Source organism: Olea europaea, unplaced genomic scaffold (assembly GCF_002742605.1).
Source record: "Olea europaea var. sylvestris unplaced genomic scaffold, O_europaea_v1 scaffold2467, whole genome shotgun sequence".
NCBI lineage: Eukaryota > Viridiplantae > Streptophyta > Magnoliopsida > Lamiales > Oleaceae > Olea > Olea europaea.
Window position 1 is genome coordinate 48801 of NW_019242880.1, and position 22970 is coordinate 71770.

At 32.0% G+C, this 22970-nt stretch overlaps 2 protein-coding genes across 3 annotated transcripts; both read right to left on the reverse strand.

Moving 5' to 3' along the window:
• Positions 1–223: 223 nt before the first annotated feature.
• On the reverse strand, positions 224–7240 carry LOC111382290 (mitogen-activated protein kinase kinase kinase NPK1-like). Of its 2 annotated transcripts, none has more exons than XM_023006209.1 (17): positions 6623–7240; positions 6478–6516; positions 6068–6133; positions 5877–5987; positions 5576–5656; positions 5409–5486; positions 5248–5330; positions 4557–4638; positions 4344–4447; positions 4110–4149; positions 3866–3925; positions 3730–3779; positions 3433–3649; positions 2911–3138; positions 2481–2782; positions 2314–2381; positions 224–772 (listed from the first exon to the last, which is right to left on the reverse strand). In XM_023006209.1, the coding sequence occupies exons 1-17, from the start codon at positions 7010–7012 to the stop codon at positions 675–677; spliced, it is 2097 nt and encodes a 698-aa protein (XP_022861977.1). In that variant the 5' UTR covers positions 7013–7240; the 3' UTR covers positions 224–674. The 2 variants fall into 2 exon arrangements, with proteins under 2 accessions (XP_022861977.1, XP_022861976.1); XM_023006208.1 differs by having other exon boundaries at positions 3730–3782; positions 6623–7239.
• Positions 7241–15111: 7871 nt separating this feature from the next.
• LOC111382294 (protein trichome birefringence-like 10) lies at positions 15112–18426 on the reverse strand. The gene is made up of 4 exons (XM_023006213.1): positions 17973–18426; positions 16875–17264; positions 16128–16286; positions 15112–15754 (listed from the first exon to the last, which is right to left on the reverse strand). Exons 1-4 carry the CDS (start codon positions 18401–18403, stop codon positions 15403–15405), a joined length of 1332 nt encoding a protein of 443 aa, XP_022861981.1. The 5' UTR covers positions 18404–18426; the 3' UTR covers positions 15112–15402.
• Positions 18427–22970: the final 4544 nt, after the last annotated feature.

Sequence of the window (22970 nt, forward strand, 5' to 3'; positions counted from 1 at the left end):
AAATGAAATCTTCCCTTATTAACTGTTTTAATAAGCTACAAATAGAAAGAAGTTCTCAAGCGCTTAGGATAAGACAACAGAAAAATCTACAAAATGACCCAATAGAACATTGTTATTGGATAGTGAAGGTCAAAATAAGTAAACAATGCAAAATCTAGGAACGAGACTGATTGAAGGACCGCAGTTGTAAATTTAACTCAATGGAGAAAAAAAAAATCCCTAGTAAAGAGAAACAAGTTAAGAGAATGAAACACTAGCATTATTCTATAATGACAAAAGTGAGGTATGAACACAACAAGATACATGCCCTGAAAGCTTTATCAGGAAGAACAGAAAAAAGAATACACGTGCTCATAACTTCAGATGAACCACCATAACTAATATAAAGTGGTCCGTCATCATATTGAAGAAACCACCACCATCTATGACATTGGTAAGAAAAAGTGATGTTCTTATGACAAGCACGATATTCATATTCACATAGTACCTAGAAGGCATAGCAATTCATATCATAACTTCTACCTAAGTCCATGAATTAGAAACCAGATGGATGAATTGCCACTATGTCAATCGCCTGACCAGCATCTTTGCAACTGCAAATTTTCTCGTCAAGTTCGTGAATAAAACGTTGTCAAAAAGCGAATCATAACTTTTGACAAGTCTCAGACTAGCATTTATTTCCCTGGAGATGCAAATGATAATCGGTCTCTGTATCGATTTCTGACAAGATCCTTTGGAGATGATGTCTTTGTTCCTGCCTGACGCATAAGCCCTGAAAATAGTGAATTGTCGTGCATCATAAATCCTGAATACGCACTAAAAAAATCTTAGCGACATTAATCCGCTAATTGAGACGTGTCGCAGGATGTTGAACCATTCCTAATGTAGCAGTAGGATTTCCCCAAAATGCTACTAAAATATTATTCTGAATTATGTTAACTGAAAAAAAAAATTGTGTAGTTAGATGGCATTTTCATCTACAGCCTCCTCCCAGGTGGATTGTAGTCCCAGGGTATTACAAGAAGCATAAAGAAATTCATAGCATATGATATGCAGCTCCTATAGCAAGGAAAATAATTATAAGAAAAATAAGGACCTGAGAAATGACTTGATGAAACTTCCCTTACATTACAACTTCTTTCTGTAGTGGAATATGATTATCGGTGTTTAAAAAATAAAATAAAATAATCATTTGAGATCTAAACTTTTGACATTGAGTGAAAGTATAACTAAAGTGTTTTTGCTGAAACTCAATCTAAGAATTAAGAAATACATTCTGATCAGATAAAATAATCAGCAACTTCAGACTACCCAGATTTAAACAATGGAATGCTAGCCAACCTACACGTGCAAAAAGTTAGAGGACTATTTTTCCATATGTTCATCATTAGCCCATCAATACATCTTGATTGTTTCCATTACCATTTTAAACTACGAAGTCTAAGAGGAAGTGCGACTCCTTAATACACATTCGACAATCAAAAATGATAAAAAAGAGCATCTGAGTGCAGAATTGCAGCTCAAGAACTGCTTTGGGTTGTATCGTAACATGTTGCAGTCCTTGGGAAAAGACAGGTAATTATACTGAGTACAAACAAAACTTAAGGGGGACGCTGCTCTAAGAGGGAAGCAAAGTCCCTAGGAGCTCGGGATTTCACACTCTTGCGAGTAAGAATGCTTCGAGGGACTTTGAAAGAAGAGCAATGAGCATAGTCTTCAACTCTTTCAGTAAGCATCCCTTCCAAAATCCAAAGCAGACTGAGAAATTTTCTCTCGTGGTGAAGGACAGAAATGAAAATAGAAACCATTTTTAGAACTTAGGAACCAGCAGCAATAGACATTATAGACACTATTGCATTCAAGTCTACAAGAATGTGTAGCTATAAAGTAGGGAAAAGTTATGGATCCATGAGAAAAATGTTTTATTGGGAGAATGCGTGATTGAAAATGACAATGGAAAAAAGTGAGTTTTACAACATGGGAGGCAAAGAGGGCCTAAGCACAGGTCCAAATTTTACTTTTTGGCGAACAGAGAGAGATTCTACATTCACACCCTTCGGAGATCAACTCAGTGATTTCTTGATGCACACTCTTTATGTTTACAAACAGGCATCAGGTAATGCTCATTCATTTTTAGTTACTGGATGGCAATAAAAAAAGCTTCTTTCAGTTGCCCATCTAGCAATGCCTGGACGTTGCTTCCAAACACGTAGATCAAGTAAACAACCACAAAGGGTTCATGAAACTAGAATGTACCACTATAAACACTTAAAGGTGATTTCTAAACATCATGCAGAAGTAGATAAAACTTACCTCGTTTCCTTTCGAGCTCTTCGTCAAGTTCTTCTTTCCATTTCCTTTGTCTATTAGAGAAGCTTGCGCTATCAAAAGACAGAAGATTTCAGAATTTCAAGCTACAGGAGAAAGAATGGTTTATTATGGTGGCATTATGAATTGTAAACTGGTGATAATTTCCAAACCTTGGACTAAGTGGCCTGGGTTGAGAATCAGGAAGCTCTTTGACATTCTTAGAAGCCTTAAAGTTTACATCGCCAACACATATGGAAGAACTCCCCGGGCTTGAGTTGTACTCAAGGTCAGCAGCAGTTGAAAGTCGTTTGTTAGCCACCCTATTGGGTGACCTACTTTTAGGGGTTAAGTTTGAATCATCCGAAATATTCTCCTTATTCACAGTCCAGACAGGACTTGGAGGTCCAGTAACACTCGAAGAATTGTAGAATTCTTCATATAGAGGTGTTTGCAGCTTCTTCAGATCTAAAGCCTAAAAAAATTTGATGAAGTATACACAAGACTTCAATTACACCGAATAAAAATGTGTTGAAGAAATAACAAGGTATCCACATCAAGTCATATTCTGACAAGTGACAGCCTATGCGAATGAAATAATACCTTTTCATCCAGGAATGCCTTAATCTTTGACTCAGTTACTTCATCATCATCTTCAGCTATTGATGGTTCACTTGGAAATATCAAGCCACAATCACCAGATGCTTGAGGTTTATTCCCAGGTTCAAGAACTTGACTGGTAAGCAACCTTGTTCCAGTTTCCTCCACCTCTGGATTTCCATCAAGCTTGCAAGGCCAATCATCGTCAGGGTCACACATTGGATTAAAACTCTACATATAGAAAAAGTGCACAATTTGATTAGCTTGTAGCTTTCTACTGCTAAGAATCATACTTCAGAAACACATGAAGATGATTCAGTAGACCACCTATGAAGAAAACAAGCTTAACCAACAAACTGTAGAAGAGATCTAAGGAATATAATTATTTATGAAGATCGAGTTAAATATGAGAGACTCAGTGCTTAGTCTTAATTCTAATGGGAAATGCTAAAAAAATACAGTCTCCAAACATAACAATACTAATCCAAGGAGGACTTGAAAAATTAAACTCTTGAGACTTACTACCTGATTAAAATCATATGTAAGCTGACTAGATTTATATTTCATTGTTGCGCCAAATTCATCACTGTCGTCTATTCGACACATGTCGTCATCAAAGTTCACTGGTTGCCAAGAGGATCCTGTACCTGACAACTCAGGATATATAGATGAGCATCTTACACTTCCCAAGTCACTGACATCTTTCAAACCACTGCAGGTCATCCTTGTCTGAAAATTCATTCTACAACATGAACAGAGAGTGAGAACATCAGATTCTGGTGAATCCAAAAGAACCAGTCCTATTACAAGAAAAGCACTTACGACATCTTGAGGTCAATTCCAAGCGCTGTCATCCTCTTTCCATAGCTATCCTTCTGATCTAAATACTTAAATTATAAGAAACACAATTGTGGTGCAGAACTATAATAGTTTAAACAAGAAACAAGAATTTGCTGACCGTAAGCGAAGTGTGTGAAAGATGGTGGGATCTCTGACATTCTCCAGTCACAAATGGATGCTGTAGATCACAAAGAGAAAAATGCCTATTTGAAAACTTCACTGCATAATATTTCTTATTTCTAATATTAAAACACAAAGATTTGTCACACCACAGCATAAAATATAAACATCTAATAACAACGTGAGTCTTTTATGCTGTAGTCACTATGAAAAATTTAAGATAGAAAGCAGCATAGAACCACCTTTAACAAATCTGATGCAGAAAGCCTAAAGTCAGGTTCCCTGCCAAAATTTAAGAAGCACACTAAAAAGTCAAAATGGAAATCTAGTAGCAAAATTCATTAGTTGTTTGGATTTTTTCTTCTCAGCGCAATCAAATTACAGCTCAATAGCCCTGACTAAAGGTTTTAAGGGGGGTAAAACAAAAAGCAAAGTAAGCACAAGAACAAGTAAGTTTATATGTACAAAAAACGTACTTCTGTAAACATTTTAACAAGAAGTCCTTAGCCTCAATGGAGAGATGTGCAGGTATTGGTGGGTGAGATTTGGTAGTCCCCACATGAAAGAGTGCAGCAAATTCCTGAAACTTATACCATCTGTTAGAACTCAAAGCAATTAGCAAGTAATAAGAAGTTGTTGTCACACTTACAATTAATGGTTTCACAATGGTTCTAGAAAATAAGGTATACCTCCTGATACTGCTGGCTCCAAGGAGGTTTTCCGGTGGCCATCTCAATAACAGTGCATCCAACACTCCATATATCAGCAGAGCTATTAATATTTTATGTAAAATAAAGAACATTTGAGTGTTAATTAGTAAAGTTTGAGTTGCTAAGCAAACAAAATGGACAGAACGGCATGGTCCAAAATTGAGGGTACTATTGGATAGGGAAAAAGCACTGAGTTAATGAGCTCAAAAAAGAAATGAAAAATGTGATTCAACAGGTCAAAGGAATAAGAAATATGCAGCGCCAACCAATAGTTGTGAACAAGGTTCTCAGGATAACCATAGCTTAGTCTATATCCAAACATAAAACAAGAAGCATCAGTAAATTGCAGGTCCCAAAACAGGTCCCAGTTCTAGTTTCTGATGTGATTTTATTTGAAATTTACCACTGGTTCATAAAATGTCAAAGGTAAAACAAAATAAAATGAATTAAGACTTATTATAGTTGAAGCACTTCAATTAATGCTACTTGGTTCAATCATCATTAGTACCCTCACATTTCAGAGTATCATACTGGAGGTAATACAGGAAAGCCACTTCAATCTACCAAATGTACGAAGATTTGTGAAGATGTGCCATGCATTACTTAAAAAATGCAGAAAATGAAGAGATGTTGATCAGCTACATGAATTGAGCTGCGTTCTTTTACTCACTAGCTATGACCAGTCTGGCGAATAACTTCAGGAGCCATCCAATATGGAGTACCCTTCATTGATTTGGCACCCGTCATAGTAGCCTGCAGCAGAATTCAAACCCTAGTTAAGATGAAATAGCTGATAGAGAAACATTGGAAAAATTAAAAAAAATATTGTACCAGTGCAACAACTTTCTTGGATGCACCAAAATCAACAAGTTTAATGCAACCCTTGTTATCAACAAGAATGTTTGCCCCCTAATAAGCAGGCACATAATCAGTTTCAGAGAGTTATGAGCATGTAATACATCCAAAAATAAAATAAGAAGTATTTGAGTAAACAATACCTTAATGTCCCTATGCATAATCTTATTCTGGTGCAGGTATTCTAATCCAAACAACAGTTGTTTCGTATACATTCTGATAACCTGCATTGCCAACAAGAGAGAGAAGGCAGATTTAGAGAATCCTAGACATGGATATAAGAAAGGATCAAGAATACTATTGGTTCAAGAGCTCAATTTTTAAAAATAATAATTCACAGACTTGCAAAAGAAGATGCCCATGGATATAGGTCTCTAAACAATAGGTTCAACGGATATCAAATTTTTTTAATAAATTTCACAAACAAGTATGATAATCACTTACTGATTCTGGAAAAGATCCAAATTTTCCCAGTAGTGATGAGATGGATCCACCAGGAACAAATTCCAGTAATATATTCAACGAATCCTCCTCTCTCGCAGTTCCTAAGTATCTCTGTGAATCGAGAGGAAATTTACTCAAAATAGAGATCAATCATCATTCTTTTAGGAATCAAAACAAACAATTTTACTCACTACAATATTTGGATGCGAGAGATTTTTCAGTAGATTCACTTCTTTCTCAAGCTCTGTGATTTGATCCTAAGAATTCAATACAAAAAGATTCTGTCAAATTCAGAGAATGCATATCAAGGTTCAAAACAACTTTATTCAATAAAATATTACGTTCAAATATGAACTACAGATCCAATGTATGTGTAGACAAATTAAAGTATTACAAAATTAATTATATACAACAACCATTTCAAGCTGAACCAGAACAATATTGAACTTCTAAATCAGTAGAAATATCTATTATATATCTTCTGTGCAAAGGATCAGAAATGCTTGTTTAAGTATCATTTGAAGCAGACATAACATAGTGTGATTGGATCAAATATGCTTGAAATCAACACAAGAAATTCAGCTTAATCTAATACCATTACCTGGGTTTTCTTTGAGGCACTATTCACCGCAATTGCAACCTATATATAAACAAAAGGGAAACGTGAATATGATCACCTCAAATAAAACCCTAAAAGACAACAATAACATTATTTAATATTCCCTAATCAAGCAAGACAAGTTTACCTCTTTCACAGCAAGTAACTCTCCAGAATCAAGATTCATACCCATGTAAACCCTCCCAAAGGCCCCGTACCCTATCAACTCCCCCTTTCTCCACCTGATCGGCAGCGGCTGTTCCACATTCTCTTCCATTTCCACCGCTTCAATCTGAAGTGTTACCGCCTCCTCTTTATTAATCAATACTCGCCCTTCCTCTTTGACTGTTTTTCGTGGCGTCTCTGGTTTAGCAATCGGGGGCAGGGCGTGGAATGGGGTTTTAGAAAAAAGTCCGATTCGGGAATTTCGAACACTTGTCCCGATTTTCTCAACGATGTCGCGGAAGCCACCATTATCTTCGCCGCCGGAAGGCTTGAAGACAAGAGATCGGCGCACGGAACCCATAAACTCTTGCATCGATTTAAGTGGTGAAGTAAATTTACTGAAGATCGAATTAGAGAGAGAAGCTAAGGGATTTTCGGTTTTTGCATTTGACAATTGAGTAGTGAGAGACTGAAAAACAGAGATAGGAGAGGGAAAAGGTGGGTTTGATATGCTGTTTGAAAATAAAATAACGGGAGAAAATGGAAGATTTGATATTTTGGGCCTGCTGTTCCTATTTTACGTTCGTATTAATCCATTTGTACAAAAAGAAAAAAAAAATGTTTCACAGAAGATTATCAGAATACTTCCATGAATGGAGGCCCATCGTGAAAAGGATTTGCCAAAAAATATCCCGCGTGTGTCCTGGCCAGCCATACATCAAGCAAAACACTTTACGTTCCAATCTTGAATGCTATTGTATGTCATTGTGTTCTGGCATATTGATTGAACTATATGTACATAATAATTTTGATACACATGATATGATGAGGTCCCGTTTGGTATACAATAATGTAAAAATAAGAATGAAAAATATAATCGTTACGAGCCTCATACAAGAATACAAAGTCAAATATGGTGGCATGATGTGATGGATAACGATCATATTTTTTCATTTTAATGAATAAAAAATGAAAACCTAGTGGGGGCTGAGATGTGATTGGGTTGAAAAAATTTTTAAAAAAATATGGAGAAAAGCTTCACAAATCTCTTCTTGACACTAAATATTTAGGTAAATAATTATATACAAATAATATTATTCTATAATTTATCTATCTCTTCCATGTCATCTAGTACTCAATGATTTACAATAGCATTATTTTCGTGTTTCTACCCATAAAACTTTGTAAATGTAGACGAACTGAATCTAGCCATTATTGTTCTAAAAAGCGTAATACGTGACTAGACGACAAAATCAAGTTTTAAGTTTTTACAAGCCTAAACAAAGCTTAATGCTTGTTTGGTAGAAATTTTGTTAATTAATTTTTTGATCGTTAAATATAAAGTGAGTCCTATTTGTAAAAAAAAATTCAAAAATGACGGCTGTATTAATAAAATAATGGTGAAAAATTGATGTTAAGTAAATTAAAATCTCTACCAAACATGCTCTTAAGCTTAAAAAAAAAAAAAAAAGCATAAAACATAGGTGATAACTTAGGTGAACTTTTTAGAATAGCTAATGAAGGAGAGAACTATAGAGTATATGTCGTTACGAGCCCCATACAAGAATACAAAGTCAAATATGGTGGCATGATGTGATGGATAACGATCATATTTTTTCATTTTAATGAATAAATAATGGAAACCTAGTGGGGGCTGAGATGTGATTGGGTTGAAAAATTTTTAAAAAAAATATGGAGAAAAGCTTCACAAATCTCTTCTTGACACTAAATATTTAGGTAAATAATTATATACAAATAATATTATTCTATAATTTATCTATCTCTTCCATGTCATCTAGTACTCAATGATTTACAATAGCATTATTTTCGTGTTTCTACCCATAAAACTTTGTAAATGTAGACGAACTGAATCTAGCCATTATTGTTCTAAAAAGCGTAATACGTGACTAGACGACAAAATCAAGTTTTAAGTTTTTACAAGCCTAAACAAAGCTTAATGCTTGTTTGGTAGAAATTTTGTTAATTAATTTTTTGATCGTTAAATATAAAGTGAGTCCTATTTGTAAAAAAAAAATTCAAAAATGACGGCTGTATTAATAAAATAATGGTGAAAAATTGATGTTAAGTAAATTAAAATCTCTACCAAACATGCTCTTAAGCTTAAAAAAAAAAAAAAAAAGCATAAAACATAGGTGATAACTTAGGTGAACTTTTTAGAATAGCTAATGAAGGAGAGAACTATAGAGTATATTAAGCTTAATGTTTCGATATCAAAACAAAGACACATAAACAAAACTAACCCAATTGTAAGAAAGTCCTTGTTTGACCTCCATTCTTGTCAAAAAAAAATATTTTTGAATAGTGTGCTGATGAAAAATATATGGTTAAAAAATAAAGAAAAGTTATGAATTTATGTGTAATATTATTTTATTGAAAAATATTTTATTGAAGTGGAGCATAAAACTTTGTAAATGTAGACGAACTAAATCTAGCCATTATTGTTCTAAAAAGCGTAATACGTGACTAGACGACAAAATCAAGTTTTAAGTTTTTACAAGCCTAAACAAAGCTTAATGCTTGTTTGGTAGAAATTTTGTTAATTAATTTTTTGATCGTTAAATATAAAGTGAGTCCTATTTGTAAAAAAAAAATTCAAAAATGACGGCTGTATTAATAAAATAATGGTGAAAAATTGATGTTAAGTAAATTAAAATCTCTACCAAACATGCTCTTAAGCTTAAAAAAAAAAAAGCATAAAACATAGGTGATAACTTAGGTGAACTTTTTAGAATAGCTAATGAAGGAGAGAACTATAGAGTATATTAAGCTTAATGTTTCGATATCAAAACAAAGACACATAAACAAAACTAACCCAATTGTAAGAAAGTCCTTGTTTGACCTCCATTCTTGTCAAAAAAAAAATATTTTTGAATAGTGTGCTGATAAAAAATATATGGTTAAAAAATAAAGAAAAGTTATGAATTTATGTGTAATATTATTTTATTGAAAAATATTTTATTGAAGTGGAGTTAAATTACCGTTGAAAAGTATATTTTGATGAAAAAAATGAGTCTCAAACAAGGGCAAAATGCAAAATGCTAGTGTTTAGGAAATTTTATTAAGTCCTTGTTTGATTTTTATTTTTGGATAAGTGGTTTTGTAAATTTTTTTTTTTTTTTGGGAGAATATGTGATTTAAAGCAAAGAATAGTTATGAATCAACATGCAAAAATATTATACCGAGATAAATGAATAGTTAAAAATGAGTTTGAAGTAAAGTAATGTAGAAAAATCAAAATCAAACAAGCACTAATGGGTTGTTTAACCAAAACCTTTGATAAAAAATTTAGTTGATTTTGATAAAAAAAAATGATGAAATATATGTTGAGAAGTCCATAAAAGTTGTAAATCCCTAAAAATATCTTATTACAAACTTTCTCATGCAAGCACTAAATATACTGCCAACAACACAATTTTTGTATAGTTTATAAGTTTGGTGATGAAATTGGAATGAAAAAGGTTGGGTAACATTGAAATGATTATTTACATTTTCTTCGATAATACACAATGAAAGGTCACTTATATCATAGCTATTGTATTTGACATAGTTTTTCCAAACTCATGAACAAACGCTGAAACAATTGTGTTGTTAGAATAGTCAAATATGCCTTCTCTGCAAATATCAACCAACTGAAAAGTCCATTGCATTGAAGGAAGATGACAAGGGTACATATATGTCCATATCCAGCCCAAGAATCAATCATACAGTAATTTCACTACGTAAGAGCCACAAACAACACATTTTTTTTGTGCACAATCATCTAAATATCCTTGCCTCATTGAGTATTCCGCTTGTGGAGAGCAAATAAATAGTGTTATAATTAAAATATTCTCCGGTAAAGTGAATTGTATGGTGCGTAACTGTTATTGTTATTGTTATTATAAGCGATATGAGGAAGCCGTCCTGAATTATCAGAATGCCTGTGGAATCTAGCATGTCTTCCCTGCCTATTCTTCCTTCGTGGATGCGAAGAACGAGGAATAAAAACTCCAGTCCCAGTTGGGTAACATTGAAATGATCATTTACATTTTCTTCGATAATACACAATGAAAGGTCACTTATATCATAGCATTTGTATTTGACATAGTTTTTCCAAACTCATGAACAAACGCTGAAACAATTGTGTTGTTAGAATAGTCAAATATGCCTTCTCTGCAAATATCAACCAACTGAAAAGTCCATTGCATTGAAGGAAGATGACAAGGGTACATATATGTCCATATCCAGCCTAAGAATCAATCATACAGTAATTTCACTACGTAAGAGCCACAAACAACACATTTTTTTTGTGCACAATCATCTAAATATCCTTGCCTCATTGAGTATTCCGCTTGAGGAGAGCAAATAAATAGTGTTATAATTTAAATATTCTCGGGTAAAGTGAATTGTATGATGCGTAACTGTTATTGTTATTGTTATTATAAGCGATATGAGGAAGCCGTCCTGAATTATCAGAATGCCTGTGGAATCTAGCATGTCTTCCCTGCCTATTCTTCCTTCGTGGATGCGAAGAACGAGGAATAAAAACTCCAGTCCCTTTGCTTTCTGTTGTGCTTGTCTGCTGATGAAGAGTTTGCATTTGTATGGCTGGATGGATTGCCTAAAAATACTCGAAAACGGAGAAAAGTTCGGTTTAGCAAACTCTTCAACTTGACCGCAGGGCATAAGATAATATAGGAGTGAATGATTAAACTTAGCCCATGCTTTTATGCAGTGGTGGGACTCAAACCAGTGAGTACCATACTGTATTTATAGCAACTAATGGAAACTCAAAACACTACAAGACATTACTTAGCCCCTATTTGATTTTGCGAAAAATCATATTTTAATTGAAGTTCGTGATGAAATGTGTGGTTGAAAAGGTTATAAAAATTGAGGGTCCTAGTTATAGTTGACTGTTAAGTGTAATATTAATTAAAACCTAATGTAGACGCCATTTCGAAGAACTTTTATTCAAAATTTCTCTTATAAGTTCCCTTTATGTGTCTACATTTCACTAAAAATTTGAAAAAAACAAAAAAACAAAAAAAAAAAACGATGACGAAAAATCGTACGAGCAAATTAGGTGCGGTTGGTTTCCATTTTCATTTTCAAAACGATTTTTAATTTTCCTCGAAAACAGTCCGTTTTTCGCATTTTCAACATTTATAACTGAAAACGCTAAAAACGATAAAAAGTTGTTTTGCGTTTTCAGCTATAAATTTTAACTCGTTTTCGAAAATGCGTTTTCGAAAAAAAGGACCAAACGCATTTTCCGCGTTTTCGAAAACGGAAAATGAAAAATGGACCGAAAACGGCAAACCAACCATGGACTTAATTTTTCTTCTTATCAAATGGGTGAGACTAAAACAACATATTTGATGTTACACACAAGATAAAATGCCATTGAAGGAGATTTTAAAAGGAAGGAAAAAGCAAGCAAGCAATTCAAATGCTTTTGATGTCTACGTTCATTGGAATGACCAAAGATCCATTGAACATGACCGTTGGTAGAGAAACAACACGGTTGGTCCTACTAGTTGCGGGGGAAAAAAAAAAGAAAGAAAAAGAATCATGGTTTTTTTTTTTTTGTGAAAGGTTTGGCATTGATCCCTACCATGTTTATTAACTGGAACAAGGGAAATTCGCCAGAGATATCCAACATTTAAAAAATGTGCAGTTGAATTTCAAACATTAGAAATTTTAGTACCTACTTATCAAACCTTCTTATAATTGTGTGTCGGAAAGATCTCTAATGATTTTAATCCAAAATTTTTTTTGTTGATCAAAATCCAAACTTGTGACCTTAATTTGATTAATTTAATGTAGGCTAAATTGATTTTTTAAATATTTAATTAACTAAAACAATTAAAAATACAAAAAAATGCATTTCTTGATTCAATGTACTAAACATGTCTTCAAATAATACTAATCGTCCAAGACATCTTCAGTGCTACTATTAATGATAACCTCTCATATTAAAAAAAATACACATTCTCAGTTTGATAGTTTTACAATCTCTAACGAATTTATATTGAAAATATCAGTAGATCCAAAAATTTATACGACAAGTTGATCCTCTAATTTCTATATAATCAGCATCAAGTATTTATTTTGTTCATTCTACTTGAAAGACATGACGTGATTCCACTGCAATCTTTTCGATCAGTCCCCTTCGCAATTTCTCCTTATCATCAACTACAAAGTGACAAAAATAAAGCCAAAAATTAAGAAATGAAGATGTGATTAGAATTCACTTGTTAAAGCATTTGATAATGGCAACTGCCCTCGAAATATTCAGTTGCTGTCACAGTTGAGGTAAGAGGTTAATCAACGTCGTATTTTTCATTAAAGTAAGATGATTCCAATTGAGGAAAAATTAAGGCAACGACAATTAAGTGGTTGCATGAGACTGTCTTGTGTAAACCTAAAGATGTTTTAGTTAACAAAAACATTGCAATCTCAATAAATAAATAAATAAATAAATAGGTATGAAATGGAGAGTTGATCAAAACTAACATTATTAAAACTTGGGATCTTATTTAAGAGGTCAATCTTAAGAGGATTGTTTCGATATCTAATTGGTATGAGATTTTACCCTTTAACATGTCCTACAAGATTGTTGTTCATTTGAAAGTGTCGATCTTCAAATCTAATGGTTCATTTGAGCTTTAGACGGATTGAGTTACTCGTTTAAACTTAGTGAACTCTGATACCATATTAAGATTTAAGATACTTTTTTTTTTATTACTTCCTTGAATTTTACCTTTAACTTATAGAAAAGTGAGCAATGCATCAATACAATCAAGTTGATCCACCTTTATCTAGATAGCATATATACAACTAGTGGATTAACCACCACAAATGTAAGATTCAGCTTGCCTTATCATCATAATTCTGTCGGACCATCATCCTTCTTTTAGCCCAGTCTGGTCAAAAGAAATGAACGACTCAATCAAAGAGGGGACAAATTATAAGCTGCAAGCATTAACTACTTTAACATGACTGTCACATTCTTCTTGTTGACTAACACTTTTAGGGTTCTTATTCTATTTATATATATATAGCTTATCTTTAATGTAAGTTATGAATTATAAGATCCCTTGGTCCACTGCTCACAAGGGTTGCTGGTTTATTTTGCAGAAGATTGAAACTTGAATTTTCTCAGCATTACGAATTTGCTCAAAGTAGATATTTTCTTATCACCATTGTAGCTATCTAGTCAAGCGATAAATTTTATGTGTGATTAAGTGCAAAGGAAAATAAGTCTTGTGCAAAGAAAATAAGAGGCCTATCCAGGGCATGTAAAAAAAATAAAATTTAGGTCCCATCAGAGTGAATGATGGTATTATAATGTTTGACATTTTGATTTGTCATTGGATAAATATAGCCTCTTTATTTATGTTTTCAAAATTGTTATCGCACTAATAATATTTGAGCGTGCTATTAAGTGTCATAGATTGGGGGTGATAACATGAACTGAGTACCAGCATGTGTTAGTGCATATAAATATGACTAATGTTTCGATTGAGAATTAAGTTATCCTGCACTGATGAGCAAAAGTTGACACTCAGTTCTAATTAAGATCGTCTAGTCAATTGCTCTACCAATTAGTGTGCATGGTTTGTCTTAATCGTGATGATAATACTTTGTGAGTAATGACATTAGTACACCGATGTGTAATGAATAATAAATATGTGGTAGCTTAATTTTATAAGATGATCGTATGCAAAAATTATACTACACGACTATCTATAGGTCCAAATCTATAACAAGATAGTGATTATTATTTGTGAACTTGGGATTTTTTTTTATGTAGCAAAGAGTGATTGAACATCTTAACTAGGACCCATATTCTTATACATATCCCTAGACTTGAAGTCCAATTACTTGATGACCCTTATAATTGTGACCAGATCTCATTTTTTGAATGGAAATACAGCTCAATTTTATCTAGAAAGGACCCATATGCACCAAATATGTAAGATTATGATGCTGGAAAATTTAATTGTGGACTTGAGTGCTTAATTTGTCAAAGGTTGGGGGACTGCGGATCTCCATAGTTGTTTTCCTTATTTTGTCTTAATCACTAATCTTATCGATTTCCGATTTCCTTACATCCAATTTCCTGCTAATGTTTCCATAAATTCTATTTGAAACCTCTACCAAACAAGTAGTCGTAAATGGGTATCAACTTACATCAAAATCCCCCCCACCAAACAATAGAGATTTGAACAGAGTCGCAAACTTCATAGGTCTAGCACAGAAAAAGAGTTCTTGGTCGAAGAAAAGCTCCATATAAAAATCTTCTTGGCCAACAGGTTTAAGCTGTTCGATGATCCAAGAGCTATGTGATCGTGCACATACTGAAGATAAGATGCAGAGTGGGCAGGGCGATTCCACCACTCTTTCTTCATAGTAGTTAAGCATGGAGTTGAATCATTGAGCTACGACATGTTTACCCACAAGACATTGCTACAAGCATATCATCTGTCATTGATGCATTTCTGCTAAAATGAGAAATGGAATTAAAAATGTATTTGATAAAATTTGTCTTATTTAAATAATAGCATTTCTCATTTGCCCCTAAACTTTGGCTCATATACATGTAATCACATAAAAATGTCACTAAACTGCTTTCCCTTCTTTAGCAGCCTCGAAAGATCCCCAATTGCTCGTCAATGGTGTATATGAATCCTCTGGTACTGTATAAGCAATATAGATTAGTCAGCAATGGATCAAACCTGTGCACCTGAATGTTGATTAATTTGATGTTCTGATCCCTTCACGCTGTAGAATAAGAGTATAAAGTAGCTCATTCCAAGCATCGGGCACTCCAGGAAGACACCAATGACTGCAATCCTGCCTGTAGAGAGATAAAGGACTTGTCTTCGGACCCATGTAATACATAGACGAATGCCCGTCTTTTCTTCTTGACGACATATGAGTTACATTTAGCAAGTCAAATGCTCTCATATCTGAAATGTTGAAGTATTCTGAGATGACTTGGGAAAATATGCTATAGCGTGCCCAAGTGTCGGATGACACCAATGAAGAACCAAGCTCCGGAAGTGTCTCCAAGTGACATGTTCCCCCAGATTTCCAATCGCCACCTCTGAAGATAAAGGGGGAAGTAACATGGAGAACAATAGTAGATAATATGAATTAAATAACCCAAGTAGTTTGGTGTAAAATCCATGAAATCCTAAAAGCCTAAGCAACTGATGTAAGGAACTCCAACTTAATACTTCCCAAGCCAATTCTCAATTTAAAAATTTTAAATATGGCTTCAAGACAAAGTTTCACACGACTCTCTATAGGCCAGTATTTCTTAACTCATTTTCCTTATAGTTTATGAATGATATTAATCTTTTGTTGTTGAAATTTGTTTACGTAAAGTAAAATCTACAGACAAATCATAGTTTCCCCAAAAATAAATATATAGGAAGATAAATGTTAAACAAGCCAAAATCGTAAAGGAGCTAGACCTGAAATGTACAGGAGAATAAGTTCGAAATAAGACTTGAGTCCTGTTTGTAGTCAATTCACGGTGTATCCACTGCATTACTGTTTCTAAAGACTTCTGATATGCATCGTCGACTCTCATTTCAATCTTCACCTCGGACCCCTCTTGAAAGAAACAGCCCCTGACAAGGTCAGAACATAAAATGGTACACATGAAATCATGAATACATAACAACAATGTTCCCTACTGCAAGAAACATTCCCACAGTAAAAGTAGTAGTTAACGGTTTATCTGTGAAATTGAAGGAATCAAATTTCAAAAGCATCCTTGATATTCTCTTGTTGCATGCAAGTAAAGTTACACTTTCACCATGACCAGCTAATACACATGCTAATTTCCTAGATTCCAGAAATTCTTACGACTCCTCTAAAAGAGTGTTGCACTGAGCTTTAAAAACAAAGCTACTTTTGCTCCGCAAATATTTTTAGATAACATAAATTTTTAGTTTTAGCTTTAAGTAAAACAAATAATTATTTGAAAGTAACTTCTAAGTTGGTCAAGATAAGTAACATACTTATTTCTAGATTTCTCTGGAAAAAAAAAATATTTTATTTGCTTTACAACTAACTTATTTACTTAACAAGAAAGTTTATTTGTAACTTATCAGTAAACTTTAAAAGCTTAGGCAAACAAGCTCCAGCAACACATCGACAGTTCGAGAGAAAATACATTAGTATCTAGACAAGAGAAAACAACTAGACGAAATTACCCTCTTATTGTCTTCTCTTGATTCCACCAATGTCCCGTGTTGAAAACTAGCACATCTGCATCTTTCCATTTGGAAGAACTCCAGTCCATTTGGTCTAGTTTCAGAGTAGTTTTTACCTCTGGTGGAACATTGGCAGGAGGCCGGCTTTGCAATACAAGAAATGGAGCCCTGTAGTATTCCACAGTGCAATTGTACTCTGTAAACTTGAATATCAAGAAACCTTTATGTTTGGTAATGGGGCTGCCATTTACTTCATAGATAGAGTCCTTGTTGTAAACAGCAGAAGAAAGCATGCAGAGTAGAGATTCCCATTGGTTTCTTCCTATTGAGTCTCCCACAAACACTAAACGTTTATTTCGAAGATTCTCTAGCATAATCTTTGCGTCAAATCTGTTTTATAGGTGCGGAGAAAAGATATCAGAGTCCATTCTACTTCTTCTCATACTAGATTAAAAACTCCTCTGCAGTGAAAGAGTTTGATATAGGAAAAACACATGTGAATGAAAGGATTGGTTTGATTTTGTTCCTTGGAAACCTTACTACATCTATATACATTCCAAATGAAGAAATTGCTCCTCAAATAATACAAATTTGCATCCAATAGCAAAAGTTTTAAGAACCTAAGAGAAAACAGGAAAGAAATATTCAAGAGACAACATTGCAAAAGAAAGTATTTTGACATAAACAGCTACGATGTAACGATCTTAGTGAACTATATAATAGAACTGAAGGTATATTGAGTAGCAATCACAATAGAACATAAATATCCATTCTCGCAGCATGTTAAATTTCTAAATTACGGTCAACTTGCTCATAATCATTCATCAATGCAAAGAAAATAGCATCAACAACTAAATCAATAGACAGAACTAATAATAGCCAAGCTTATATCCAACCACTACATATTTTGTTTTGCTACTGAAAATAAACTAACAAAAAGTTTAGATGAGATGGTTAAAGTCCGATCCTCCATACTTAAATCATCATTCAATTAAGTAATAATCTAGGGTAAAACAACTACCCAAAATTTTGCCTGCCATGTTCAGTAACCAAAAAGACAAAATCCCATTAATAATTATGGAAAACTAATGGGAATACCTTGGCAGGTTGCAATTTTTGGGTTGCCATCTCCACTTGGTGTAGAATAAATCAGGTCTCCCATTCTCTTTACACTTAAAGCCTTCATCCAAGAACCTGCAATCTTTAGATTGATATAAAGGATAGCTTTCATCCCACACCCAATCACCTTCAAATACATTGCAAATATTATTATTTTTATGCAAATTATCAGGATTTTTTCTACTCGGATAACCCAATCCACCATCAAATCTTAACCACAGAAACCTCTCATTCTGAATCGAAAATCTCAGCCCTTTTGACTCATTTCTATAATCAAGTAAAAATAAGCAAAAAATAATAAAAACTATCACAAAAACGAATCCAAGAACCCCTATGGCGGGCTCAAATAGCCTTAAACGTTTTATTCTCTTGAAAACTTCCAAAAAAGACGTAGTTTCAGAGTGTTCCATTAAGTACTTATTTTGAAGTATATAAATAGTACAGTTGTTTAGTCCAAGCAAGTGTGTAACCGAAATCATCATGGAAAATTTGGTCTGAAGCTTTGATTTATCATTATTTGGTCTTTTCTTTTTCTGAGTAACGGCTGGCTATTGACTACAAGTAAATATTGTTTTTGCAGGATTTATAAAACAAAGAGGGGGTACCTGGAAAGCAAGGTACATTAATGGCAGAACGAGGGAGAGGGAGAGGGAGAGGGAGAGGGAGAGAGATCGTGGGTGGGAGTGAGGATGCTTGCACGAGGATTAAAGTTTCAAATTAGAAAGAATCTGGAAACGATAAATTCATGTTCGGTCATTGAACTTTTGACAAAATTTTAATTGAGTAACCAAAATTTAATTTGTATCAATTAGGTCATTACGCTTCAGCTTAGTTTCAAATTTGATTTCAAATTACACCCCTAGTTTCCTAAATAGAACGTTTCTTTATCGGTAGCTATACCTCAACGGATTATAAATCGACCAATTTCTTAAAATTTGTTTTGATCTATCGAGAAACAACGAAAGACTGAAAGAGCAATAAAATTTAAATAATATATATTATAATAGAAAAACGAAGCGTAAGGATTATAACTAAAGAATTTTATTATAAATATAAGATTCCACATAAAAACTAGAACTTTTATTATTTTTATTATAAACCAAAATTTGTTGGACAATTGTCTTATCTTTTGTTGTTAGCTTTCGCCATACACTTGTCTTTATTCTTATTTTCATTGTTTGAGATCTTTTTGACCCTACATAATCTACAATGTATTATTAGGTGAGAATTGAATATAAACTTTAAAGTTGTACCTCTAAATAATATAATTAATAATTTGTATCGCTATAAAAAATTAATTCAATTAATTTTCACTAAACACAATTATTACTAATTATTAGCACACAATTAATAAAAACATTATTACATATATTTAAAAGAAATTATAATAATGCTACATATATATAATTCAAAACAAAATACCAAATGATTCAATTTATTTCCTCTAACTAAGATAACTAATAATTAATTTTCTGTAAAAAAAAAAATTTAAGCCAATTAATTCCCATTAAACACAATTACTACTAATTATTAGTACACAATTAATAAAAACATTATTGGGTACAATTAAAAGAAATTATACTAACACTACATATAGTTAGGACTGTAAGTAAAAATCGCAAAATCGGAAAATCGAACCGAAATCGTATTTTAGAAACCGTCGGTTTGGTGCCACGTGGACCCGGTCAACGAAATGGTTTTGACTCAAACCAAACCGGTCAAAATGTTTTGGTTTAGGTTTGAGAATTTTAATTGCGGTTTAAAACCAAACCGGATCGGTGAAAAAATATGTAAATATAAAAAAATGAAAAAATGAAATTTTTTGAAAATACATCCAAATATGTAAAATTTAATAGTTTTATCATTTGTGGTTATTTTTGTTAATTTCTAATTTTCTAATATAGATATATTATTATTATTATTATCCAATAATCCTAATATATATCTAATAATTTCAAGACTAACATAATCTATCAAAAACTTTTTTCCTCTTCAGAATTTAAATGAACTACAGTTGACTCCCAACACAGTCTTGTGTCACCGTCGCCACACACTTCTTTTTCAGATTTTTCACGCCTCTTCAAAGTTGAATTGAAGTTCATTATACCAAATCGGAGACAAAGAGATTCTAGACCTTCGGTGATAATATTTGTTACGAATAAAGTTCAGATCAATAATTTTTTTGGAGCAAATTAAGGAAAGAATCTGAAATTAAATACATTTTGTAGCATCATAAAACGTAAACTTGTGTAATTGTTATATTTATATATTATAAACAATTACTTTATTATTGTGGGTGGTTATTCTCTTTATTTAATTAGTATCCTTTTTTCAGATATGATGATCACAAGATCTTGTTGGATATTATTGTATTTTTTGGGCCTTATATCTAGTTTAGTAGACTTTTATTGTAACGTTGTTAGCCTAAAAAGGTGAAAAAAATGAAAAACAAAACTATATTTTAGTTTATTGTGATTTCACTTTGATTTAGTTGGTATTTAAATTTATAGTAGATATATTTAGCCCATGTTTGAGCCATATTTTACATATCATTATAATGAGAAAATTGACTATTGGAGAGGAGGCTGGGTCCTACACATGAAACAGTAGGTCAACAAAGGCGGCTGAACTTGTGGGATAACGGTCCAAATTTTCATTTTTTTATCCCAAAAATTTGGTTCAAACAGGGGCTTAGTTTGTTTTAGATTTATTACTAGTAAGATATAAATATATATTGAATTCAATGAATTAATGACATAAAAGTAGACGGACAAAAAAATATATGGAGAAATCGACAATTTAAAATCAGACCAAACCGTTAGCTTTAGGTTTGAGTTTTTTTCAAACCGTTCAAAATGGTTTGGTTTAAATTTGGGTTTTTCTCAAACCGTTTTAAACGGTTTGGTTTGAAAATCTATCAAAAACCGGTAAAATCGAACCGCTTACACCCCTATATATAGTATTAACTTGAATTGTCATATTTTATTACATCAATTAATATTAATATATAAATTTTATTAAAAAATTATTACTTATACTATTTAATTTTTTCAAATCTAATATTACATATTAAAAATAATATTATATTCCTATACAATTCTACCGAAAATAATAAATTCAATCCATAATTGAAAGGGATTGAGAAATAGCTATCTTTATAATTATTAATGTAAATAAATGAGAGAGGAGATGCTGGACTACTTTGTGTTTGTGCATGTACCATGTAATAAACGCATTTATTTAAGACCATTATAGATATAGAAACTAACATTTCTCATTCTATTCCATGTTAAGATCTTATAAATAAAAATTTGAGCGGAAAAAAAGTAAGAAATGTTGTCAATGCAAGCAATTTGTTGTGGGCTAGAGCTTCTCAATACTCAAGAATAGGCTAGATGATGTTTTATGTATGTGAGTGTATTCATATTGACCATTAGAGTTTTCGAGAAATTGATTTTGTGTTATGGTTGCTTTGACCTTATATATTTAGATATAAGTTAATTCTAAAAGGATAATGTAATTCTTTTTCTCTCTCGACAATATTAAAAAAGAAGGATTGAAGAAAAACTTTTGAATATCAATTTTATTCTTATATATTTTGTTATATGTCAATTCTACCCTTATGTATATTTAGTACAATACCATTTAATTTAATTTAACTTCATTTAATATCCATTTAAGTGTAATGTTCATTATTGTATATCGGAGTACTAAAAATTTTACATTGATCCAATTAAGTTTAATGCTTAGAATCGCGCATTAATATAATAGTAGATTAATTACAATATGAAATAATATTTATTATGGTTTTAATATAATTACATATGCAGAAGAGCTTCAATTTTAAGCTATTAAGCTTAATTTGATTAAATATAAAATTCTGAGTATTCCAATGTGGAAAATGAACTGTATACTTAAAAGAAAATTACATGAAGTTAAATTATTAGTAATATAGTATAATATTATTTCATGTGTATACGTATATATTTTTTTATTATATTATTTATTATTTATGTATGTGAATTATACTTAAAAAATCAAAGCTCATCTACTCTTATAATTATATTATAAGACAATATATACAAATAAAATATGGAAATGGATGAAAATCATTCAATTTATCATTTTGTCCTTATTTAACACCGTCAACATTTTCATTCAAAGATTATAAATAGCACGGTCAATTAATATAATGGATAATATAATTATTTAAATATAAAGAACAATAAATTGAAAAGAAAATTTTGCTTAAATATGTTCGACGGTTAGGAGGGGAAGAGTCTAAGGTGGGGAAAATTATACATCAATCTTAAAAACTTACTAATTACTCATAATAATTAGAAGTTACTTACTTTTCTCATATTTGTATCCACCCCACTAAATACATAATTTGCATCTCAATTACAGATTTTCCACTAAAATCAAAATTTTAAGTATTAATAAAAATTAATGTTATTTGTTTCAAAACAATATTAATATAGTATTGGCTATTTCATTATTATTTCATGTTTATTTTTATATAAGCGTAAAAATTGACGTTAATCCAGTTACTTATTACATATAAACATATAAAGAAAAAAAAAAGATTTTTTCTATCTCAATACATTTGGAGGGAAATTTTCTATACCTCTATTTGTATTAACCCTATTCAAAAGAAAAATAAAACTTTTGTTTAAGTTTTTTCACTTCTATATCTGTTTTGAATATAATTTTGGTTTTTAATTTTAAAATAAATGTTATGAATTAACATGACAAGCATGATTAGTACATAAATTTTTGTTTCTAAATGTGTTTAGATGATTCTTTGTTTTTTACTTTTCAAGGTGAAAAAGTTCATATTACAAATAAAATGAGTAATTTTTTATTTTTAAAATCATTATTGTACATTTAGTTTACTTATAAGTGAACATTTTAAATTTTTTTACTTATAAGTGAACATTTTAAATTTAGTCAGATGTACATCTTTTAATCCAATCA

Excerpts from the sequence above, each read along its gene's own strand:
- LOC111382294 (XM_023006213.1), bottom strand. The coding sequence starts at position 18,403 with ATGGAACACTCTGAAACTACGTCTTTTTTGGAAGTTTTCAAGAGAATA. Across the intron at positions 17,265-17,972 it reads AAAAATTGCAACCTGCCAAG|ATTTGACGCAAAGATTATGC; the intron begins GTATTCCCATTA and ends CCTATAAAACAG. Across the intron at positions 16,287-16,874 it reads CAAGAGAAGACAATAAGAGG|GGGCTGTTTCTTTCAAGAGG; the intron begins GTAATTTCGTCT and ends TGACCTTGTCAG.
- LOC111382290 (XM_023006208.1), bottom strand. The coding sequence starts at position 7,012 with ATGCAAGAGTTTATGGGTTCCGTGCGCCGATCTCTTGTCTTCAAGCCT. Across the intron at positions 6,517-6,622 it reads AGTTACTTGCTGTGAAAGAG|GTTGCAATTGCGGTGAATAG; the intron begins GTAAACTTGTCT and ends GTTTATATATAG. Across the intron at positions 773-2,313 it reads AGAGCTCGAAAGGAAACGAG|GGCTTATGCGTCAGGCAGGA; the intron begins GTAAGTTTTATC and ends CACTATTTTCAG.